The sequence below is a fragment of the Rhinolophus ferrumequinum genome, chromosome 19 (genome assembly GCF_004115265.2).
Source record: "Rhinolophus ferrumequinum isolate MPI-CBG mRhiFer1 chromosome 19, mRhiFer1_v1.p, whole genome shotgun sequence".
Taxonomy (NCBI): domain Eukaryota; kingdom Metazoa; phylum Chordata; class Mammalia; order Chiroptera; family Rhinolophidae; genus Rhinolophus; species Rhinolophus ferrumequinum.
In genome coordinates this window covers 10254989-10275892 of record NC_046302.1, presented here as the reverse complement: position 1 = coordinate 10275892, position 20904 = coordinate 10254989, and the positions used below count along the sequence as shown (strand labels likewise).

The following is a 20904-nucleotide window of genomic DNA, read 5'->3' as shown; positions in this document are numbered from 1 at the left end:
CACTCAATCTATTCCCAAACACATGCTCCCTCACATTACTCCACTAGAGAGGCTGGAAAAGGCAGGACTTATTTTCCCAGCCACCATGCAAAGCAAGGCCTGGCAATTATGACACCATTTTTGCTGATGAGCTGTGGGAGGAAGTCCTCTAGGGGACCTTCCCTTCCCAAATAAAAGCCAAAAGCCCACAAAAAGATGTCATTTTGTCTCTTGCCCCTCCTTTTAATTTCTGCTTGGAATGCAGAAGGAGGCACTTAGGTTTGCAAGGCTGAGAATGAGCAGTGATACGGGAGGAACCTGGCTCCTCTGTGGCATGGTGCTGTGGCTGCACCACCTGGGCGGCCTACCTCTCAGTGAGAAACTGTATGAGAGTAACTTGTTTTTTCAGCACTTTCTAAACAGTGTTTTCAAATTTATAGTTAATCCTCATAAGGTCATAAAAAAGTGAATACCTTCATTATCCCAATTTTTAGATGAAGATGTTGACACATGGAGACTTTGAATAATCTACCCAAGTTACTCAGTAAGTGGAGAAGCTGGACTTTGAACACAGGCGGGGTGCTGTTCGAGCCTATGCCCTTAACCATTGTTCTGTACGCCAGCATTCGTTGGGTTACTTGTTACCCACAGATTATTACAATCCTAACTAATCCATCTTTGAAGGATGGATAAAATTTAGATGGGAGTTTTTACATCATCATATAAACAAACACCCATGCATTGTGTGGCCAGACGATGGCAAGTTAGACAAAATTTGATGAAGAATTTGTGGTAGGAAAAGAGACAAAAATGAAAATAGAGCGATCAAGAAAGGGAGCTCTGAAAATTAGAATATTTGCCTACAATTCACACTCTACCAGTTACTACTAGCTGAATGACTGTGGCTTAATATATTGTCTTCGTTTTATAAGATCTGTCATTCTATCTTTACGCTTCAGTTTCCTCATCTCTAAAATGGGCATAATAATCATACATGTCTTTTAATGCCCTAGCAAAATGCTTTGCTTATAGTAAAACTTCAGTAAATATTAGCCCAGAAAACATACTGAGATACGTTGAATGCTTTCCTCAACGACTTGTCTCATCTTCACAGTAACGACTGCCTAGAAATCTTCAATGCAAAATGCAACATTTGGAAACTTTAAAATATCAAAGATGAAGAGAAAGTAAAGATGCTCTTTTTCTTTGATGTTACCAGTGAAATATTTTTTTCATATTCTAGTGGAAACCCAGCTGTATTATACAGATCACAGGACCTAGGACACCACTGGTGCAATAATTAAATCTGAGGTAGAACTGACATTGTAAGCGTAATGTTTCTTAATAGTATTAGTCAAGCAGAGTTTTAAGGAACCTACCTGTTGACTTCAAAAGATTTGTTTTAGACAGTGAAATAAAAAGGAAGTAAGTATCCATGGGAACATGATACAGTACCATGATTTCCACCCTGAGTTTTGGAAAATCTGACTAACCTCTAAACTGTGTTCTGAGAAAAACAGTTGTCTCATACAAAGGCACAAGAACTAACATAAAACATCAGTTCAAAGCCTCTGGGGGAGAAAGAGGATCACAAAGACATCACTCTTTCTTTTAATGAATCCCCACATGGAAAGAAGCTGCTGCTGGTGAGCTGGTGTCTGTGCCTTTGAATTGACTGTGATTCAGATGGTGAAGTACCATTTCACACCTTCCATGAGTGAGCCAGCAGATCTCCAAAGAGATTACAGACTGCATTTTCTTCTAGGACTTCTTGGTGACTTAAAAGTGGAATGATTGTAAAGTGACCGCTAGTGGGCCGTGATGAAATCTTCATCAATCATTTTTTTTTTCTTTGTCTTTTTTCAGATTCAATGAACCAGGCTGAAAACTCTCCAGATGTGTCTGTGGGAGGGTGGTTACTGTATCTATAATGTTGCTACAGCTTCTGGTCATCTAGATGGAGCCGTGTTTCCAGACAGGAAAAAGCCTGCCTTTGGCTCTCCTGTCCCGGAGGGGCAGGGCGGACAGACTATTCTGGTCAGTTGTTTCCCCTACTCCAGGATGCAGGAGCGGAAAGAAAGATTACAGCATGACCTGTTTCTCCAAAGGGCCCTGGGTGTAAAGCAGCCCTGGTGTCCTGCCCACACAGGGCAGGGAATTCACCCGGAGATCTGTGTCCTTACCCAAAGAGCAGACAAAACCACCTGCTGAGGGGACAGACATTCTGGAGATCAGACTGTAACTGGGGACTCTCCAGCAGGTCGCGACATCCCATTATTACTGTTTCTGGGAACATAGCTATAATGTACCTATGAATAGGTATATTTAGAATATAATAATTCTATTTTCTAGTATATTGAGATCACCATGTAGGATCTACCTTGTATTGACCCCACATCTAAGATTTTTTGAGAATATTAACCATCCTAACGATTTTATCTAAGATAGCAAAAAAAGTAGAAGTTCCAATCAAAAGATTTTTATAAAAATATGACCTATTTGCAAACTGTGAACTTTTAGGTCTCTCTGGTAAAATGAAATAGAAGAGCTACATAATAAAATCAAAGTCTAGTAACTGAAGCCCTGTTATAAAAAACTTTTATGCACACTGTCATTGACTTTTACAACGCAATGGTGTAGACAGTACAGAAATTATTATTCTTTCTCATTTTGCAGATGAGCAAACAAGAAGGGCCTGCCACGATAAACCATGTGTTTTAACTGGATATAGTCTGGTGTTGGGTCTGGCAGACCCGTACCATCTCAGTGTGCCCAGAAAAGGAGAGTCTGATGAGAAAGGACAGGAAGCTCTGTTGAAGGTCTTCCCATCTGATAGTAACTGGGCCCAGGTATTTCTATCCCATTGTCGCCACAGACTCATGGGGATGTCCAAGAGAGAAGTCAACCCGGAGCGGCGGTGACCAGGTTCTTGTCTCTGCGCAAGAAAGAATTCAAGAGTGAGACAGACGCAGGAAAGCACAGGGAGTTTATTGAAACTAAAGTACAGTTGAGAGGGAACTGCAGGTGAACTCAGAGATTTGAGTATTTCAGACAAAGTCCCGATTAGGGGTATTTATCCCTCCTGGGCGGGAATTGGTGGCATCCCGTTGACGTGGTTCATTCATCTCTACCTAGGTGCGACCCTCCATTTCCCACTCTTTCTTCCTTATTTGGCTCCTCTGTAACTGTCATGGCGCCAGGTGCATGATGGGAGTCATAGTAACTGCAATGTAAATGAGATTATAATGACATTATTATTAGCTAAAGGTCAGGTATGGGTCATAGGGATTAGCCTTGCTGGATGAAACTCAATTCTTTTTTCCAGCTGCAGGTGCTGGATTCAGTCACTTGTTGTGTAACCAGCGAGGCACCTCACTTTGTATGCTAGAGGAGGAGGTCAATTCTCTAGGCTACTTATCCTGCCTTACCATCTCCACCTATATGGAACTCCATCATAGAACTTTGTGCAGAGCCGACTCTTTAGCATTTGATTTTAAAATCAGTGGTTAATAACAACTTATATATCATTATACATGATGATCTATATAATGATATATCAGAAACTGTTCTAAACACTTTGCATTATCTTATTTAATCCTCATTACAACTCTGTAAGGTGCGGACAATTATTGCATTCATTTTATAAATAGGGAAAATGAGGCAGAGATTCGGTGACTTGCCCAATGTCACACAGATTAACAGTGTGAGGGTTAAGATTTTTTAAAAAGAATATGCAAATGTATTACCCTAGTATCAGCATTTCAGGAATTGAATTTATATTCTGAGGGTAATGTAAGCAAAGGAAAGAACTAAAACCTATTACCTCTCCCCTTTTAATTAGGCCATGAGAAGGAATTCCTGGGGCATCTAAAAATTCATCCTAGTGATTTAAGCCCTTCTACAAAGGTGGCTTTGAACTATACTTGGATGAGCTTTGTCTTAGTGACAAATTCTGATGTTAGGTAAGATGAACAACTACAAAAAAGGATATCTGCCCCCCTTCTTTCTTCTGTTCAGGTGAGAACAAGGCTTCACTAGATAATGTTTAAATGACCTGTTTTTTCTAGCCCTGGTGAAAAACTAATGATGTGTTTTTTATTTTCATCCAGTTCTTCCTGGTTTCATGTATATACATTCAAAAGGTGAGTGAAGCTGTGAAGTACTGGGTGCAAAGTTCTATGTGCTACTCTCAAGTCTGAATTTAAGTACAGTGGACTCCAATGTAGTGTACGTGCAGAGCAGCGATTACCATACCACTGTGTCCAAGTTCCCCACTGCTGCCCGTGGCTCACACACTTCTCTGAGGTCAAAAACAAAAACAAACAAACAAAAACACCAGGGGAGGTGGAGATTGTGATGCACTGCTCACTTAAAGTCTTGCTTAATCAGAGATTAATGTAATAATCAGATTTGCTCAGTGCCTCCGGATTCACACAGAACTCACATGTAATACCATTTTTAGAAGCCAGGAAAGGGAAATTAACTAATTTAACTTACACAGTTGAGACTCAGTCAAGTTGAACTCCAAATTCTGAGCTAGCTCTGTCTCTGACTCCTTTTCTTTCTTTCTTTCCACCCTTCTTTCTTCCCTTCCTCCCTCCCTCTTCACTCCCTTCCTTTTTAAGGACATGCTATCTTTGATCACCTAAAGAGAATACATCATTGTGGAAACCTATACAAAGGTGCTTATTTCCATTTTCCATTTATTATCTCAAAATACACTTTTCATGATCTTAATGCACCTCTAAAAATGGGAAGTAATCATAGCAAGGCCTAGAGAAGAAAACATGAGCAACAAAAACAGTGACAATCTTTTTCTTTTCTGCTGGTTCAGGACAATTAAGCAGTACTGAGGGATGTTTAAATGGTCCTTTTGTCTATGCTTTTTGGCAGGTGTGGTGATACTTTGGATAAATTAGGAACTTTCTACGTATGGATAACCTCCAAATTCAACATAACATTTCAGATCAGTAGGATTAGGTTATGGTGGGATCAATTTTCTTTTTTTTTAATTTACATTTTGACTTTTAACAGAATTTGGACAAGTTTCACAATCAGAGTTAGGGCTGCCAAAGAGACCATCACTGAATAAGGACCGTTGGCAATTCTACCCACAGATTCGGCAAAGTGTGCTCCTGCCCTGGGCCTGTGCCTTTCAGGACCCTGAGTAGCACGCACATATACAATTAAATTTATTAAGGGACACATGGTCACCTCTGTTACGAGGGAGCTGGTGCTCAGTGCTGAGAGCACATAAAACATAACCCTAAATATCCACTCTTAAGACTAACTCTGTTCAGGACCCAGAAAAATGTTCCACAACAACTTTTGTCCTTGAAATAGCACAGTGAGGTTTTTAAGGTATGCTGCTGCTGATACGGCACATGGACACTTGTAGGTGTATGGATGATGTAATGGCAGAGGTACTTAGTTAAAAAAAAAAGTCAAATTAAAAGTCAAATCCTTTCAGACAGCAAGAATATTAATTAAACAGTCTTAAATAATAAGCAATGTTTCCTAGTAGTGCCAACCATCAATTTTCTTGCTTCTCTTCGTGATCCAATCTACGGTTCTGCTGGAAGTCACACATTAGTATGGTGTTTGCATGTACTTGAACATGGTGATTGAGGAATATTTTACAAAATTCAATAGCTAATATTACTGTTAAAATAATAAGTATGTAGTTTTAACACATGTGAAACATGATACTGATTCTTTAAATTGACAACTAGGTGAACTTTGAATGCTAGATTTGCTAATAGATTCCTATTTTATTAAAAATTAAGGCAAAATTAAATTTTCACTTTCAAATAATAAAAATGTTAAGCTTTTTACAAATATTTTTTATTTAAATGTTGGTGTTCATAATCATAATTTGTAGCTAAAATTTTAATTCTAATAGATAGCTGAACCATTTGGAAGAAAATAACTTTCAGCCACTGTAAGAAAGTAATTTTAACTCCCTGATTTTAAAAATTTAATTTACATTTTTGATGGAAATATACTCAAATTTTGTATAATTTGAATACACAAATCCTTTATCAGTGTCATCCAATGGAACTTCCTATGATGATGGCAATGTTCTATATCTGTGTCATCAAATACAGTGGGCACCAGCCACATGTGGCTACTGAGCACTTGCAATATAGCTAGTGCCACTGCAGAACAAAACTGAAGTGTGAGTAGGTACGCCACACAGGATAGCATAACTTCAGAGCGCTGCTGTCACTGGAACACAAATTATGTGACAATCTTCATTATAACACATAAGTGATTTTAGTAACATAAAGGGAAAAATCAATGTTATAAATGGAATATATAATAATGTATGAATCATGTATATATTTTATTACTTATCTATACAGCCAGACTACCAACAGAAAATCTAGATACTCATAATATATTCAGTTGTCTTTAATATTTTGTTGACTTGTGTCATATAAATACTATAGGTTTTCTTACCTTTCAATATTGTTGTAGTTGTCAAGGTAGGAAGATATAATATATAATAACTTGCTAAATTGAGTAATAACTTTGTAATATTTAGACATATGATGAGTCTCCACTTGTACTCTTACCCCAAGCCCACCAATGTTTGGCGCTGGCCTGACAGCACTCCAACTCTGACCAGTCATACTGTTAATGTCACTATTGTCTCTAGAGAGCAAGGAATGTCACATGGTTGGACTAAAATACAAAAATCTCCCTTGCTGCAAAAAGAAGTTAAAGCAAATGTACCATTGGGAAGGGTCCAACAATGTGCCTTCCTTAGAGGAAGTCCAATCCATTCACTCAATAGAGACCTTCCATTTGGGCTCAACACTGCCTTGGCTGGTTACCTGTAAGAGAGAGCAAAGAAACAGTAGTTGTCATGAATTGCAAGGTAAGGAGCTGCTGGCAAAATCCGCATCACTGTTTACAATGTGGATTATAGGTTAATAAGTGGAGAGTCAGTTTAACATTGTAGTGTTAGTGAACAGAGAATAGTCGAAATTCATTGACCCTCCCATTAAGCTTTAAGTAACAGAAGGAAGGGACAAGGTACCTTCCGGTTACCTGGGTAGCAGCGGTAGGAGTCCCTGCAGTGCTTTCTCTCTACTGGTGCTTCACCGTATGAGTGCAGCCGCTTCCCACTCCCACCACCAAGCCACCTTATATATTTCTTTCTTTTTTTTATTATATATTTTGTATAACTTTTTTTATTAGTTTCAGGTGCACAAAACAATGTAATTGACATTAATCATTTATATCCCTCATCACCTTACACATTTCTCTCTGGGTGCTCCATCCCTAAGGTCACCCAAGGATTAAGTCCTAGTTGCCTGTAACCTGCTCATTAATACACCCTATATTGACTCCCCGCCCCGGTCTCCCTTTCCCATTCTTTGTATACTTCTTCCTGGCATTGCTTCCCTGATAAAATCCATTTGCCCTTAAGTCCTTACCTCCAGGTTTGTTTCTGGGGAGCACAGCCTAAGACAACCTCCAGCGCATAGCACAGTGCCTGAGATATAGTATGGCATTAACAGATACTGGCTGAAAAAATTAACATACTTTGCAAATGAAATCCTACCCTAATATTAACTTCTCTACCCAATGTAAATAAGTTCCTCAGAAGTGACTAGATTGACTTCTACCTCATTATCTGGATCTCCACGAATCTACTAGGATAAAAGCTGCAACGGAAAGCACAGTACCACTCAAAGAAAGCAAATTTGGGTTCCATCATAATGCACACACCACCTCAACAAAATGGGAAGCCCAGGTGGCAGATTGGACCATCCTTACTTGAGGATTCTTTTGAGGCATGTGACTCCCCTTTCTCTATATTTCAAATGTTCACTTTCAATTAAAGATAAGGCTCAAGAAGTACATATTTGGGGGAAGTAGTAGGATGATGTAAGGTCATATTAAGAAGTAAATGATTAACATAGAACCTTTCAAAGAGCACTTCTGATAAAGACCTAGTAAATGGAATTCCTGAAGAAAGAGGAGCGGTTGGTTGGGACACCAGAGGCAAAAGTTGTCTAGTCCCTAAATGTGCCCCTAGGGAGGTGACAGCTGTTAACATGTTCTTGTCTGTTGCTTCTGGGGTCCACTGGAGACAGGTGAGTGTGGGATCGATGTACTTTTTGGATCTTTATAATAAGTACTAGGGGAAAGCAGTGTGAAAGTGCACACCTGCATCACGGATTTGCCTTCTTGCCCATTTCATTCATTGCCTGTGCTGGAACACCATGTTACTCAGAGCCCAGGCCTTCTATTGCATTGTTATCTGGGCCTGTCATCTACAGCTGTTTGGTGGTGGCTTATTATGCTTATTCCGAGGGAGACAGAAAGATCGCTGTTTTTTGTTGTTTTTTTTTCTTTTTTGGTAATTTTACAAAGTGATCCTCTTTACTGAAACATTTGAAGCTTTTTAAATTCACTTATTAAAATAGTCATCCCATACCCCAAATGATAACTATTTCAAGACCTTATTGGATTCATACCCACACCTCTTCCCCTTTTCCCCAACACTTTGCACCATTGACAGAAATCACAGGTTACGTCCAAACCCTCGTTTCGGTGTGACCGCCGCCTTCCGTGCACTGCCCACGGCTCGCTTTGATCCACCCGGGCCAGCGGAGGCACAATGAAGCAGCAGCAAAGTTCCGGGGCTCAGGGAAAGGAGCGCATCTGTCCGCGGGGACCAAGGGGCAAGCTGACGCGCTGCACGGTCGCGGCGCTCGCAGCTCCCGCTTCTTCCACCCGCGACCGCCAACTTTGCTCCGCCCGCGGCGCGCAGCAGCCCAGAGCCCTTCGGAGCCTCCCGGATCTCCTGGCTCGCCTTTCGCGCGGAGCGCGGGCTCTGTGACTTTGGGGTGCAGCTGGCCCTGCTCGGTGACACTGGCGTCCGGCTCCAGGTACGGTGGGAGCTGCTTGCCGCAACCGCGGGGCCGCAGGCCGCTAGTTCTGCTTACCGCTCTCACCAACAACTAGCGGCTCATGATCCGGGACAAACTTCTGGCTGAGGCGCAGCCCCTTGCACGGTCACCCTCCCGGAAGCCAGCCACAAAACAGAAGACGCGGCAGGGGCCAGGAGGAGGAGAGGGTGGGAAGCCGTAACGCTGCTCTTCTCCGCGCGGGTGACGAAGGATCCGCGGCGGCCGCCCCCAGCCGATCTCCCTCCCGGAGGCGCCGCGGCCGCCGAGCGGCAAGGCGCGGGCCGGCGGGCATGGGCGCTCACGCCCTCTAGCGGGCCGCAGCGGCGCCGGGCGGCCGTGACGTGGGCTCTCCCTCAGCCGGCCTGCGGGGCACCGCCAGTCAGTCTGGGAGCAAGAGCCCCGCGCGGAGCCGGCGCCGGCTGCCATCCGCGCGCCGCCGCCCGGGGGCTAGGCTCGGAGCTGCAGGCGGAGAGGCGGCGGGCAGGACGCGAGCGGCCACGGCTACGGCCAGCGCCGCCGGCTCGGGTCCCGAGCAGAAGGAGAGCGGCGGCGGGTGCAGCCTCTAGAACGGAGGGCGGATTTTGACTCGGCGGGCGAGCCCTCCGCTCCCTCTCGCAGCAGCGCCAGACGCCGAGTCGGATCAGAAGAGGGGTAGGAGGACCCAGGACCCTCACTCCTGGCCCCGGGAGCCGCGGGAGTTCGGACTTCTGCAACTGTTGGCACTTTGGGGGACTGGTTTTGTTTTTGACTGCTTACCCTTCTCTTCTCGCTGCCTTGAACCCAAAGCTCCCGCCCACCCACCGCCGCCGGGGAGCGGCCCGGAGCGCACTTAGGAACATGAGGAGACTTGGGACTTGCCTGGCGACTTTGGCCGGACTTTTGCTAACTGCAACAGGGGAGTCGTTTTCAGGTAAGCGGGGCCACTTCTGCTGTCGCCTGGGGCGCGCGGGCCGGAGCGGGAGCCCGGGACGCCAGGCCCGCCAGCAGCTCCTGGGGTGGGAGATCCAGACACTGGCGGCTCGTCCGGGACGGGGGCGCGGCGCGCCGGGAACCGCGCCCGCGGGTTAGTCGGCGCTCGGCGAGGGGCCGGTGGGTAGGGCGGGAACGTACTAGAACTCCGGCTGGCGGAGCAGACGAGCCGGGAGAACTAGCCTGGGAGCCAGGACCCCCATCTCCGCCCCCGCCCCTGCGCGGCCTGGGCTCGTGCTCTGGGCGGACGGCCACCACTCTGAGTCCTTGGCCGGCTCCCACAGGAACCGCAGAAAACTTTGCCTGAAGTTCGGAGCTGCAGCCGCGGGGTCGCCGGGGGTGGGCGCTGCGCAGTCCTTCCGACCCCGTGCAGCGGCCGGGTCGGATCTCGGGTGCCCAGCTGCGCCCGCGGCGATCGCCCCTACCCGGCAGCAGCTCCAGCGGCAGCGACGATCGCTCGGCACCCTGTCCTTTCTGCCGCCGCCTCTGGCCGGTAGCCGCCGGTGACCCGGGTTTGTCCCGGCGGTCGCAAGGCAGTTCCAGAAAGCCAGGGCAAGCGTTCCTCGTCAGTCCCAATGGGAGGACCCTGCAGCCTCATAGGGAGTGGCCGGGACCCCATGTCGCGCGTCGCCGCGACCCCGTGCCCACCGGGCTCTACTTCCTCACCCTCAGCCTCCAGCGGAGGGCCGCTGGCCAGTACCAACTTGTTAGCGTAGCTCCGCCGCCTGGGGGTCCCAGGTGGGCAGGAAATGGATTGGCGGTGCGTGTGAATGGTGTGTGTGTGTGTGTGTGTGTGTGTCCGCCCGCCTGCTTTCGCGCGCGGGGCGTTCTAAGCCAGGAGGAACCCCTCGCGGAGAGGAGCAGTGGAGCGGAGTCCGGGGTCAGGCGAGCGGCAGAAACCCCACAATGGTGTCACAGGGATAATCTCCATATCTCCATCAGTACCTGGAGCACACACGTGGATGGACAGCAAACGCTTGCATATTTACACACTTTATGTCTCATGTGTATTAGTTTCATTAACGTCCACCTACAGTGGTGGCACTGGGCCGCTGTTTTTTGTTTCTGTTTTTGTTTCTTTTTATAAACTCGCTATTTGGCCTTAAACTTGGGTTGCAAAATAGGTTTGCATGTTTATTCGGAAGGAATGAATAAGTTGGACTTTTTTTTTTTAATTTGATGAAGGAGACTTTCATTGGTAGTAAACGCGTATTTTAAACATTAGAGATGTTTGGCTCTCTGGCCTGTGGAGACATATGATACATTTTTACTTTCTTGGAGACGGAGGAACACACAGGCACAGAATGTGTTGCTGAGCTGCAGGACCACAGTTGGCGGCAGAGATGAAGTTGAGCTTGTAGTTGGCTGATTGGCTCAGTGCTGTGAAACCCAAACCCGTCAACTTAGAGAAATACCCTTTTCCTAAGATTAATATTTCTTTAACTGTCTGGTAATTGCAGTTGCTCCAGAGGATTTAACAAAGTGATACACTGCTGTCTGATATAAAATTGGTGGAGATTTTGGCCTGCGTTCTTTCTTATTAGTGAATTATGGAGTAGACTCTCCAGTTTTAGAGCCTTATATAACTCATTAATATTAAAAAGCAAGTATGAGGGCCTTAGTGATGGTTTTCTCTTTATTAAGATCCATAACTCCCTGACTGGGATTTGTTTAAAGTTAAGCTGTGTCAAATAGCATTTGGATAGATTTTTAAGTTGTGTGCAAAAGGGTGGAAAAATATTTACGTAGCTTATTTAAACAATTAGTCCCTCATCATTAAAAAATTATTTCAGCCTGGGTAGCACTGACCTGTGTTTTTGTTAAGGCTAATTTAAATTACCAATCTAAACAAAAGGGACACTTACTAAAATTAGGCAGATTTTTTTCCCCAGAGGAAATATATCTGTTTGAGTTACCATACCATTAATTGAAGTGTGCTTTTTTTTTATTTGAAAAGCCAGAGTTGTCCCAGTATGTTCATGGGTAAAGGAGAAATGAAGGGCAGTATCTGAGAGATTGATTAGAAATGTTGAAATTTTAAAAATTCAAAGTTAGTAAATTTTATGTATGCAAGGATCAGATATGTCGCATTGCATTACATTTTTTCTCCCTCCACTTTGCATTTTAGGTAGTACAGATGTGAGGCACTTAGTACTTTGGGAAGGTGTTTTTTTTTTTTTTTTGTATATTGGGAAAGTTAAGTATGATTATGAGTGACATTGACATTTCCTTTTATGATTCTTCTGGAAATTGTGATAACTGGCTGCTTTTCACCTGATACGGGAATCGATTTTAAAGATAGAAGAACTAAACTGTAAGCTTCTTGAGGGCAAAGTCAATTTTTTTTCTTTTTGGTTCTGCATAAAACACTTAACATGGAGCTTTAGACCTAACAGTCACTCACTATTTGCTAAATAAATTATTAATGTGAATCCTGATCATATGCAAACATTCAATTTGGGCATGAATTGACTGATACTAGAGTGTAGAGTGACTTGTTAGGAGTTAGACTTGGCTTGCATTTTTCCTTCATTTGAAATGAACAGTTTACTTAGGGGTTCTCTTTAGGTCACCCAATGGACTAAATCATGAAGATTTATGTAATCAGTGAAGGTATTTTTTGTATAACGAAGAGTTATACACAAGGTACATTGCTATTCCCCTTCTGCAGTGCTCCTAATTCTCATATCCTCTTTTGGAATGGGAATGATTGTTAATTAATCATTTCTGGAAGTGTTCTACATGTAATTTGGATGTCAGACATAAGAAATAGAGTGCTAAACTTATTGGAAGGAAAAAAGTAAAGAATTAGGTTTTTGGTCCATGAGGACTTTATTTACTATAAACATTCCATGTTAAAAATCACTTTCCATTTTGATAATTTTTCATTTGTTAGGCAGACTGTTTGGAGGTTCACTTTCTGCCTTCTAGGCTTTTAATTAAAAATATATTTTTGTAAAATGGTATATAAGATGTGAGGAAGAAAGTTAAATCATTTTACTTTTGATTGAAATTCTGTTTTCTATAGTGAGAAGCCAAACAGCTGGCAGATCATTTCTCTTTGACCCAATTTCTTAAAAGCCAAGTTATAATATATATTATACAACAAAGTGTTTAGTTTTACATTATATTGGGACTGGTGTGTTAAGTTCTGTTAAGCAAACTTGGGTTTGCAGAAATAGAAATACAAACAGATTGGCCCCTTTGTTTACTACTACAGTATTTGGGATAGATTAAACCTTAACATAACCTTGTGAATTTGGGACTCTTGTTGAGGAATTTATTTTTTAAATAAAGGTTTAAGGACATTTGTGGGAAAAGAGTCATACTCTGAATAAAATCTGTAGTTTAGTTAGCAGTATTGTACCAAAGTTTAATTTCTTAGTTTTGGTAATTTTATTATGGTTATATAAATATTTGGGGAACTCAGGTGAAGTGTGTACTTGAAATCTTTATACTAATTTTGCAACTTTTACTTAAGTCTAAAATTATTTCAAAATACAGAATTTTAAAGTACCCTTTACAAAGAGTGGGGATAGATTTGTTTAGCAGTTGGATTTATTTTTTCTTTTTACATCTTTATGGTGCTTTAACTAGATTAATAATTGATATGAAAATATTTCAAATTTAAATCATTGAGTGTGAAAGAAATATGCCAAGACATTACTATAACATTTTTGGTGTTATGTGTATGAAAATAAGTATTGCTTGAGATAATAATTTGTTCTGATCTGGAAAATTACAAGTTTCAGTCTCTCATATTTTCAGTTATTTTACAGGTTTTCAGAAGAGAAGTTACTTCCATAATAGTGATATATGGATAAGTGTGTATACAGTATAACTTGAGTAATTCTAAATGAACTTTCCTTAATGAACCAGTAATTTGAATTATATCTTCAGATTATATAAACCCTATATGAATCAAGTATAGTCTTTAGTTTTGGGAAAAGTGGGTTTTAACATTTAAGTATTTCTGTGACTATTCTAAAAAAGTTGATGGTTTTATTTACATTTTTCATAGTTCCCTTATAATTATACTACATTCTAGAAATCGATAGGCTGTAAATGTCCGTTTTGCCAGAGAAACTGTTTTGGATTAAGTATTGTTTTCATTCAGTTTTTGTTTTAGATTTTAAGTTTTCTGGAATGTGCATGTATTATCTAAGTATCTTAAGGCATACTTTTCAGTTAGGGTGTCAGGCATTTTAATAAGTAGTTACATAATTTTTCAGTAGTATAATATTTTTTTGTAAGGGTAGTGTCCACCATGCTTTTAACGTTAATTCTAAGATTCTTCTTTGAAAACCAGCTTTCCCACAAACTTTCTTACAGTTTCATATCTTAGTGTGCTTAATATCTTTTTGAATGCAACATATTAATAAGCTTATTTTGTAACTGAGAGAAGGTTTAATTACTATGTAAAGTTTTTCAAACTTTTTGAATGCAACATATCAATAAGCTTATTTTGTAACTGAGAGAAGGTTTAATTACTACGTAAAGTTTTTCAAACTCACCAATGACAATTTTAAAAAAGATACAAAACAATACACACTTCCCATCATAGGAAGATTGAGCTTCTCTTGTTCCTGAAATACTGCCGTGGTTTTCAGTTTACTCATCAGAAAGCCTGTAGCTACAAAAAACTACAGAGAGAAAAGTAAGTTGGGTGGGGAGCAGGAAAGCTTTAGTCATCAACCTTGGTAGTCTGTAGTCCCCCCCCCCCCCCCGCCCCGCCAACATCAGTGGGGCAGCTGGCAAGGCCAGGGCATAATTAAAGGATGGGAGTGTGTGAGAGAAAAATAGAAGGAAACAGGCATGAGAAGGAAAGGGTTGTGTGCTCCGTTGTAAGTAACGGTTTAAGTTCTGGCGATCCCAGCAGGGGATTGTCTCTGTCCTCTTTGCTGTTACAGTTGGGACATATGGAAAGTTAAGGCAGGCTAATAAAAAGAGTGACAAAATGTGCAGGTAGATCAAGCTGACATCTACTCCTCAGTGGCTTCTGTAGCCTGGGGGAGGGCCTCTGGGTATTGAACCAGTGTCGATGGTGACCTGTGTTTAAACAGGTGCTTTTCACAACTTAGTGTGCCCCAGGATCACCTGCAGTGGTCCTTCCCAGCGCTGATGTCTACTGCGAGCCATGGTGATTCTGAAGTGGGAGGTCCCTGGAGGGTCCCACTGCGTCCCCGGGTGATCCTGGTTTGTGGCCAGCTTTTGAGAAACATTGTTCTAAAAGAGTACGTAGTTCTCCAAGTGTTCTCCTTGCACCAGCAGCATCAGCATCTGGGAACTAGTTAGACGTGCAGACTGGGGCTCTGCCCAGACCTACTGAATCAGGAACTCAGGGGTGTGGGCAGCAGTCTGTGTTGGGACACGCCCTCCAGGGAATTCTGATACGCCCTGAAATGGGAGAACTACGATTCTAAAAGCACCGGGATCCTCATCCTGCATTTCCAGCCTCCCTCGACAAGAGCTGGAAGAGAACTAAGGGTGAAAATATAACTCACATTCATGCAGTTATTAGTCTCTTGATGAACACTGCCGAAATTATGAACAGATTGATGTGACTGTGTTATGAGTCTCAGCCTGTTAGGTGAAGCCGCCAGCATGACATTTCAAATAATAGACTTATCTGGGGGTGATATTGGATCCAGTCAGTTGTAAAACTAAAATGAAAAAAAAAATTCTATAATTTTACTTAACCACAATATAAAGTTTTAATTAAATTTTGCAGTGATGATTAGCCATTGGAAATTTTTCTGGGTTGATATTGTGTGTAGAAGACATCTGTTGCCTTGTTGTAAGAAGCACAGAGCCCAATGTGCCTATTAAAATAATGCCTTTAATTTAAGTAAATATTTATTGAGCACTTACTGTTTGTAAGTCCCCTTTTTTGGTGAGGGAGCATTGAGGCAACGATGAGCAAAGATAAGAAAGATATAGTTACCAGACTTTGAAAAGTCATCCATCTATTAAAAGTTTGAAAATCTGCTGAAATGGAAAGAAAAAAGGACTTTCTTAGGAGAGAACTGGGAGTTAATATACATAGAATTTATAATTTTAATGTGGAAATGTGAAACTTTGCCTTTGGAAACGAACTCAACTCCCAAACAGAAAACAAAAGGTTTTCATTATACATCTCTTTAAAGTACTGACAATGTGTATCCTAAAATAGAGCCTTGTTTTTCTGTTATCCACAAAAGACAAGCATTGCATCTCTGTCATGTAACACTCCAGGCACCTGAGAGCGATTGTGATGTCATTTAACAGATTTATCTTGAAAACGTTATCACCAGACTTGGGGAGAATCAGTCCAGCGTGCTTTTCACAGGCAGGCTAGCCTCCGGCTTCCTGCCCTGCTGCTGTGATCCACAGCTGATCACTAGGTGTAGCTGCACCCCTACCCCCGCCTGCCTGAGCCAGGAAGGCCCAGCCTGCCCCGGGGAAGGCTTCCTGGACTCTCACTCGCCGCTGGAGGAAGGCACGCTGTTAGTGACCTTGGTCTGTCTGTGTGTCTCTGCCTCCATATTGTACATTTAACTCTTTAGTGGAAGTTGTAGTGACACTAAAAGTAGTTGTAGTTTGTTGTTCAGCACTGACCCCAAGGCAACTAGACTCCTCTGTGATAATCTTTCTCTTCCTTCTTTCTTTCTCTCCTCCTCCTCCTCCTCTTCTGTAACATGTTGCTGCTGTTCTATATATAGCAGTGGAACTAGAAGTAGTACGGATCTGCCAACTAAGTAAGAGTTCCTGTTCAACTTTGGGGCCTTCGGGATCAGGCCTGTTAGCAGTAACCGGAAAAGGCAGTGGAGCGAGTGGCCATGTGTAGGTGTGCGACACCCCTATGAAGTGGCTTGTGCGCTGACCATGCTCACACCTGCAAGAGATTACTTCCACAGCTCTGTCAGGTTAGGTATATAACTCAGGAAGTCATTAAAATTTGCATGGAGATCTGATTCAGTCAGTTTGCTGCTTAAACTCATGACTAATGAGTCATTAAAAACTTTATATGAAGCACAAGTGTTGGGCCCTGAGTAGAAAACAAGGAGAGGGTGGAAGATGTGCTAGAAGAAAGCTGTGTGTGGGGACAGAGCCGGGAGAGCAGTTTCCAGGCTCTCGGCCTCACGTAGAAAGGTGCTGGCTTGGGTAGTAGATGGCCGTCAGCTGTAACCATTGAGCCATTGGCTACTAGTATAGCTGCTGCGGCTGCATTGGGGAGTCAAGGAGAGTCGAGGGAAGTCAGAGAGTCGGTCGGTTGGCAGAAAAGCGGACAGCAGGTCGCATGTCGTGTGAATCCAGCCTCCAGTGAGACTATAGTGGTGTGACCCCCTACCTATGGCTCCGTGGGTGTTCCGTTTTGGCCTCACCATATCCTGTGTTCTTGTGTGGGGAGCAGGAGCTGAGACCCCACATGACACCCCGCCTGACACTGTGTCACTTAGAACTGGGGCTAATCGCGGAAGCACTTGACATGGCAGGCCAAAGAGCAATGATTGCATACTGTGCAGAAAAGAGGGAATGCGAGAAGAGTTTTCAGAGAGTTGTCTAAATGGATAAGATTTTAGAATTTCCGTTGGAGGGAAAGGTCACTGTTAACAGAATGGTTTATTTCTAAGTACAACAGCCTAAGCAGAGGCAAAGCATTTACTTTTCATGGGCTGCAAAACGTAAAAGCTTACAGAGCATCGGTTTGTTTTCAGATGGTAAAGATTCATTTTAATCTCTCATTTCTATTCAGTATGCAGAAAGCATATTTATTGCATAAAATGAAAAGAATATGTTTTACTTTGGGTGACGGAAGCCCCATTACTCCTCCCCTGATTCCAGCAACAGAATAAGAACAGCTTCTCAGATGGGCTTCTGACAGCCAGTGAAAGTGCACTGGACCACACCCATTTTGCAATCCATTTTTGATGGATCCTATTTGATCTTTCTTGGAGTAGTTTGAGGTACTTAAAATCATGTCATAACCACATGCTTGAAATCGACTCATTTTTTTCTTGCTAGATACAAAATTATAAAGTGGTCTAAAGCATTCCTTTTAAAATAAATGCTGATGATGTATACAACCAAATTACTGAACAGTGTTTAGCTTGTAGTAATCATTTAATAAATATTTGTTAATGAATAAATAAATGATTGACTTTCCCTTGGGGAAGAAAAATATCAAATTACTTACGCTTATTGCTAATATTTTTTCTTTTCTTTCTATCAAGTTTGACATTTTTAAGCATTTGTAAAAACCTTAACAATAGACTCAGGTTGTGGGTTTGGCTCTTGGTACCCATTGCACTTTGTAGGTGTGTAAGAGATTCAGTTGCTAAATTTAAGGGAAAAACTGTTAACTTTTATTAATTAAATATGTAAAAGTAAACCTGTAATTTTTATCATGTATAGTAAAATTTTATAAATCATTTATTGCCAGAAAGTAGAATTTTGATATAATACTGATCACTGAAAAAATAAATTTATTATATGAGAGATTTTTCATGACTCCTGGGGGGATTTGAGTTAGTCACCGGTATATTAAAAGAACTATGGTATCTCTAGTAACAAGGTTCCATAACAGGGAATAGTAGATATTATCTCTGCAATTTTTATTTCTGATGTAGAATAAAATTAATTATACCTACACAGAGCTCAGACTTGCTCATGTTAACATCCGACACATCTTTAGTACAGCTGGCGTGTTCTCATTCATTTTTCATCGAGTATGGTACTCTCAGGTAATGAAACTTAATAAGAAGAGGCTACTTTGACAACTGTCTCATAAACTGTGGTCTTTACTTCCCTGACTTTTGAAATGTGGACCACTGAATGTGGTGTAAATCTTCACAGTTGTTATCTGTAGGCATTACGTCGTGTGTATGTTCTGGGGGTTCTTGCCCTATTTTCTCAGTTACCGCCTCCATCCTGTTTGGGGTTTGTGTGGCTTTTTAAGAGAGCCTCTCCCTTTCTTTCCAGGACTGCTCAGTGGGCAGGGAGCCTCTGTGGGCAGCTTGTTGGCAGTCCTGTGTTACTGACCCTCAAAAGGTTTGGAGGATGGGCCTGTCCAGTCACAGAGGGACTTGGGCAAGTGGAGAGTGTTAAGGCCCTTCCTCAGCTATGGGGTCCATGAAGTATAGAAAGAAGGTCAGAGCCCCCCGTCCCCCCATTATTTCCCCCACTCCGGGACAGATCAGATATTCCGGATTTTGAATTCTGTTGTTACCACTGAACACCATGTGGCCTTTGGCATGTTATTTAATTTTTCTGAGCCTCAGTTTTCTTTTCTGGAAACATACCTTGTTGGATAATTGTAAAGACTAAACAAGAGGACCAATGCCATGGTGTTAGGAAGTAGGAGGCCTCCTGAGGTGACAGGGCTGTGTCTGTTCAGTTGTGAGGAAAAGAGGGGATTGGTCACTTCTGCCATTGTCCATACCCATTGTAGTTTTAACCATATGAACTCGCTGTTTCTATAAGTCAGAAAGAGTTTGAATATTGGCGGTGAGATCCCCTTTTTGGGTTCAAAGCTCGATAGTTGTGCCTGGAGGCTGTAAAGGTGATGAGTATGCAGATATGGTTATATACACATATATGTCATAAATATATGGCCGATACTCTGTTTTGAAAGGAAAAAAAAAACAAACTGAAAATTGCAAAGTGATCACTTCAGAATTGACACTGTGAAAAGCCAGCACTACTCAGTGCCATGGAAGGCATTGTGGGACACCTGCATTGGAGTCAACTGAGGCTCTTGTTAGAAATGTATATTTCTGGTCCCACAGACCTACTGAGTCAGAATCTCTGGAGTTGGGTCACAGAAACTGGTAAAGAAATACCCCTGATGAATTTGATGCTCATTAAAAATTGAAAGACTACTGGTAAGAAATTAGCAGTGACTCAGAGATCCTGCCCTTTGGAAAATTTATCAAATCTTCTCTGACTAGTGTTAAGAAAGCATCTGAGGATCACTACATGAATTTTTATGTACCAAACTATAATTGACTGGACAATATTCTTTTAATGAAGCAGAGGTTTTCTGGTGTCAGGAGAGAAAATTAATTGTGAAACAGGTAATTTATAGAAACTTCTGTTTCATACCCATTTTCCAACTTGGTAGCCTCTGGTAAATGTGATATGAGTCAGGAGTTTTTAGGATATTATAGTAAAAAAGTAAAGACAGTTTAGAATAATGAGAACACCGATGACTTTAGATCTTTAAATTTATAGATATGAGCTGCATTTTGAGATGACTCATTCAGAGAAGAACATGAGACAAGATGATATTGGGAAGAGTATTTTCCAGGACTTATTCCTTTATCTCATGTTCACTGAAATGAATGGACACTGTAGAATTATTGGCCTTAGAAGCCCCATTAGCATGGGCCAAAAGCTTCGCATTTTGATTGTTGTAATTCTTCAAATACTCACCAACCTCAAAATGGGCACACCAGTTTGTTAAAGCACTTGGAATTCCTACTACTAGCTCATCGTTTTGACCAAGGAAGAAAGGTACTTGTTGAAGTGCCGTCTCTGGGAAAGGTGGCTCATTAAGTCATCTTAAATATGACATCCCCAACTAGCTGTCACCTCGATAAGTTGACATCCTTAGATGTCAGATTTCTCCCTCGTGAAATGAAGACATTTAATTCAAGGATCTGTGAGGTCTCTCCAATCACTTAAAGAGTATGAGGCTTGTCATCTCCTATACCTTAGCTCAAATTAGTTTGTCAGATAGCATGGTGTAAGTGAATGGGACCTGGATCAATGGGTCATTTTTGATAGATGAGGATGGGAGAAATGTCTAGAACATTGAGTCCAATCTGAGAGAATGCCTGACACAGCATGAAGTTCCGTGTTAAAAGGAAGTGGGTGTTGAAGGGCTGTCTGAAGGGTTTTTGATGCTTCCCACACTTGCCATCGACTGGCTCCACACAAAGGAAGATATGCACCAAGGCAGCTCACTCTTTTCCTCCATACTTGGGAATGTAGGTGCCATGCATGGTGCCACCAAAGGTGCTGTAGCCACCCGAGTGTTTAGGCTGTG

At 42.2% G+C, this 20904-nt stretch overlaps 1 protein-coding gene and 1 long non-coding RNA gene across 14 annotated transcripts in view; one reads left to right on the top strand and one right to left on the bottom strand.

Annotated features, from left to right (window-relative positions):
* Positions 1–2964: 2964 nt before the first annotated feature.
* LOC117011708 (uncharacterized) lies at positions 2965–8667 on the bottom strand. 3 transcript variants are annotated; one of them, XR_004421051.1, is made up of 3 exons: positions 8538–8667; positions 6718–6818; positions 2965–3202 (listed from the first exon to the last, which is right to left on the bottom strand). It is a non-coding gene; the product is annotated as an uncharacterized LOC117011708 (long non-coding RNA). The 3 variants fall into 3 exon arrangements; XR_004421050.1 differs by having other exon boundaries at positions 8478–8614; XR_004421052.1 differs by having other exon boundaries at positions 8472–8606.
* An 89-nt stretch (positions 8668–8756) lies between these two features.
* PTPRM (protein tyrosine phosphatase receptor type M) overlaps positions 8757–20904 on the top strand; it is a 799491-nt gene continuing 787343 nt past the window's right edge. For 3 of the 11 annotated variants that reach the window (XM_033087225.1, XM_033087224.1, XM_033087223.1), the window contains exon 1: positions 9371–9816. In XM_033087225.1, coding sequence (XP_032943116.1) covers positions 9744–9816 — 73 coding nt within the window. In that variant the 5' untranslated portion in view covers positions 9371–9743. Of the gene's footprint in view, positions 9817–20904 lie in introns of all 11 variants that reach the window. The other 8 variants (XM_033087230.1, XM_033087229.1, XM_033087233.1 and 5 more) reach the window with 7 other exon arrangements.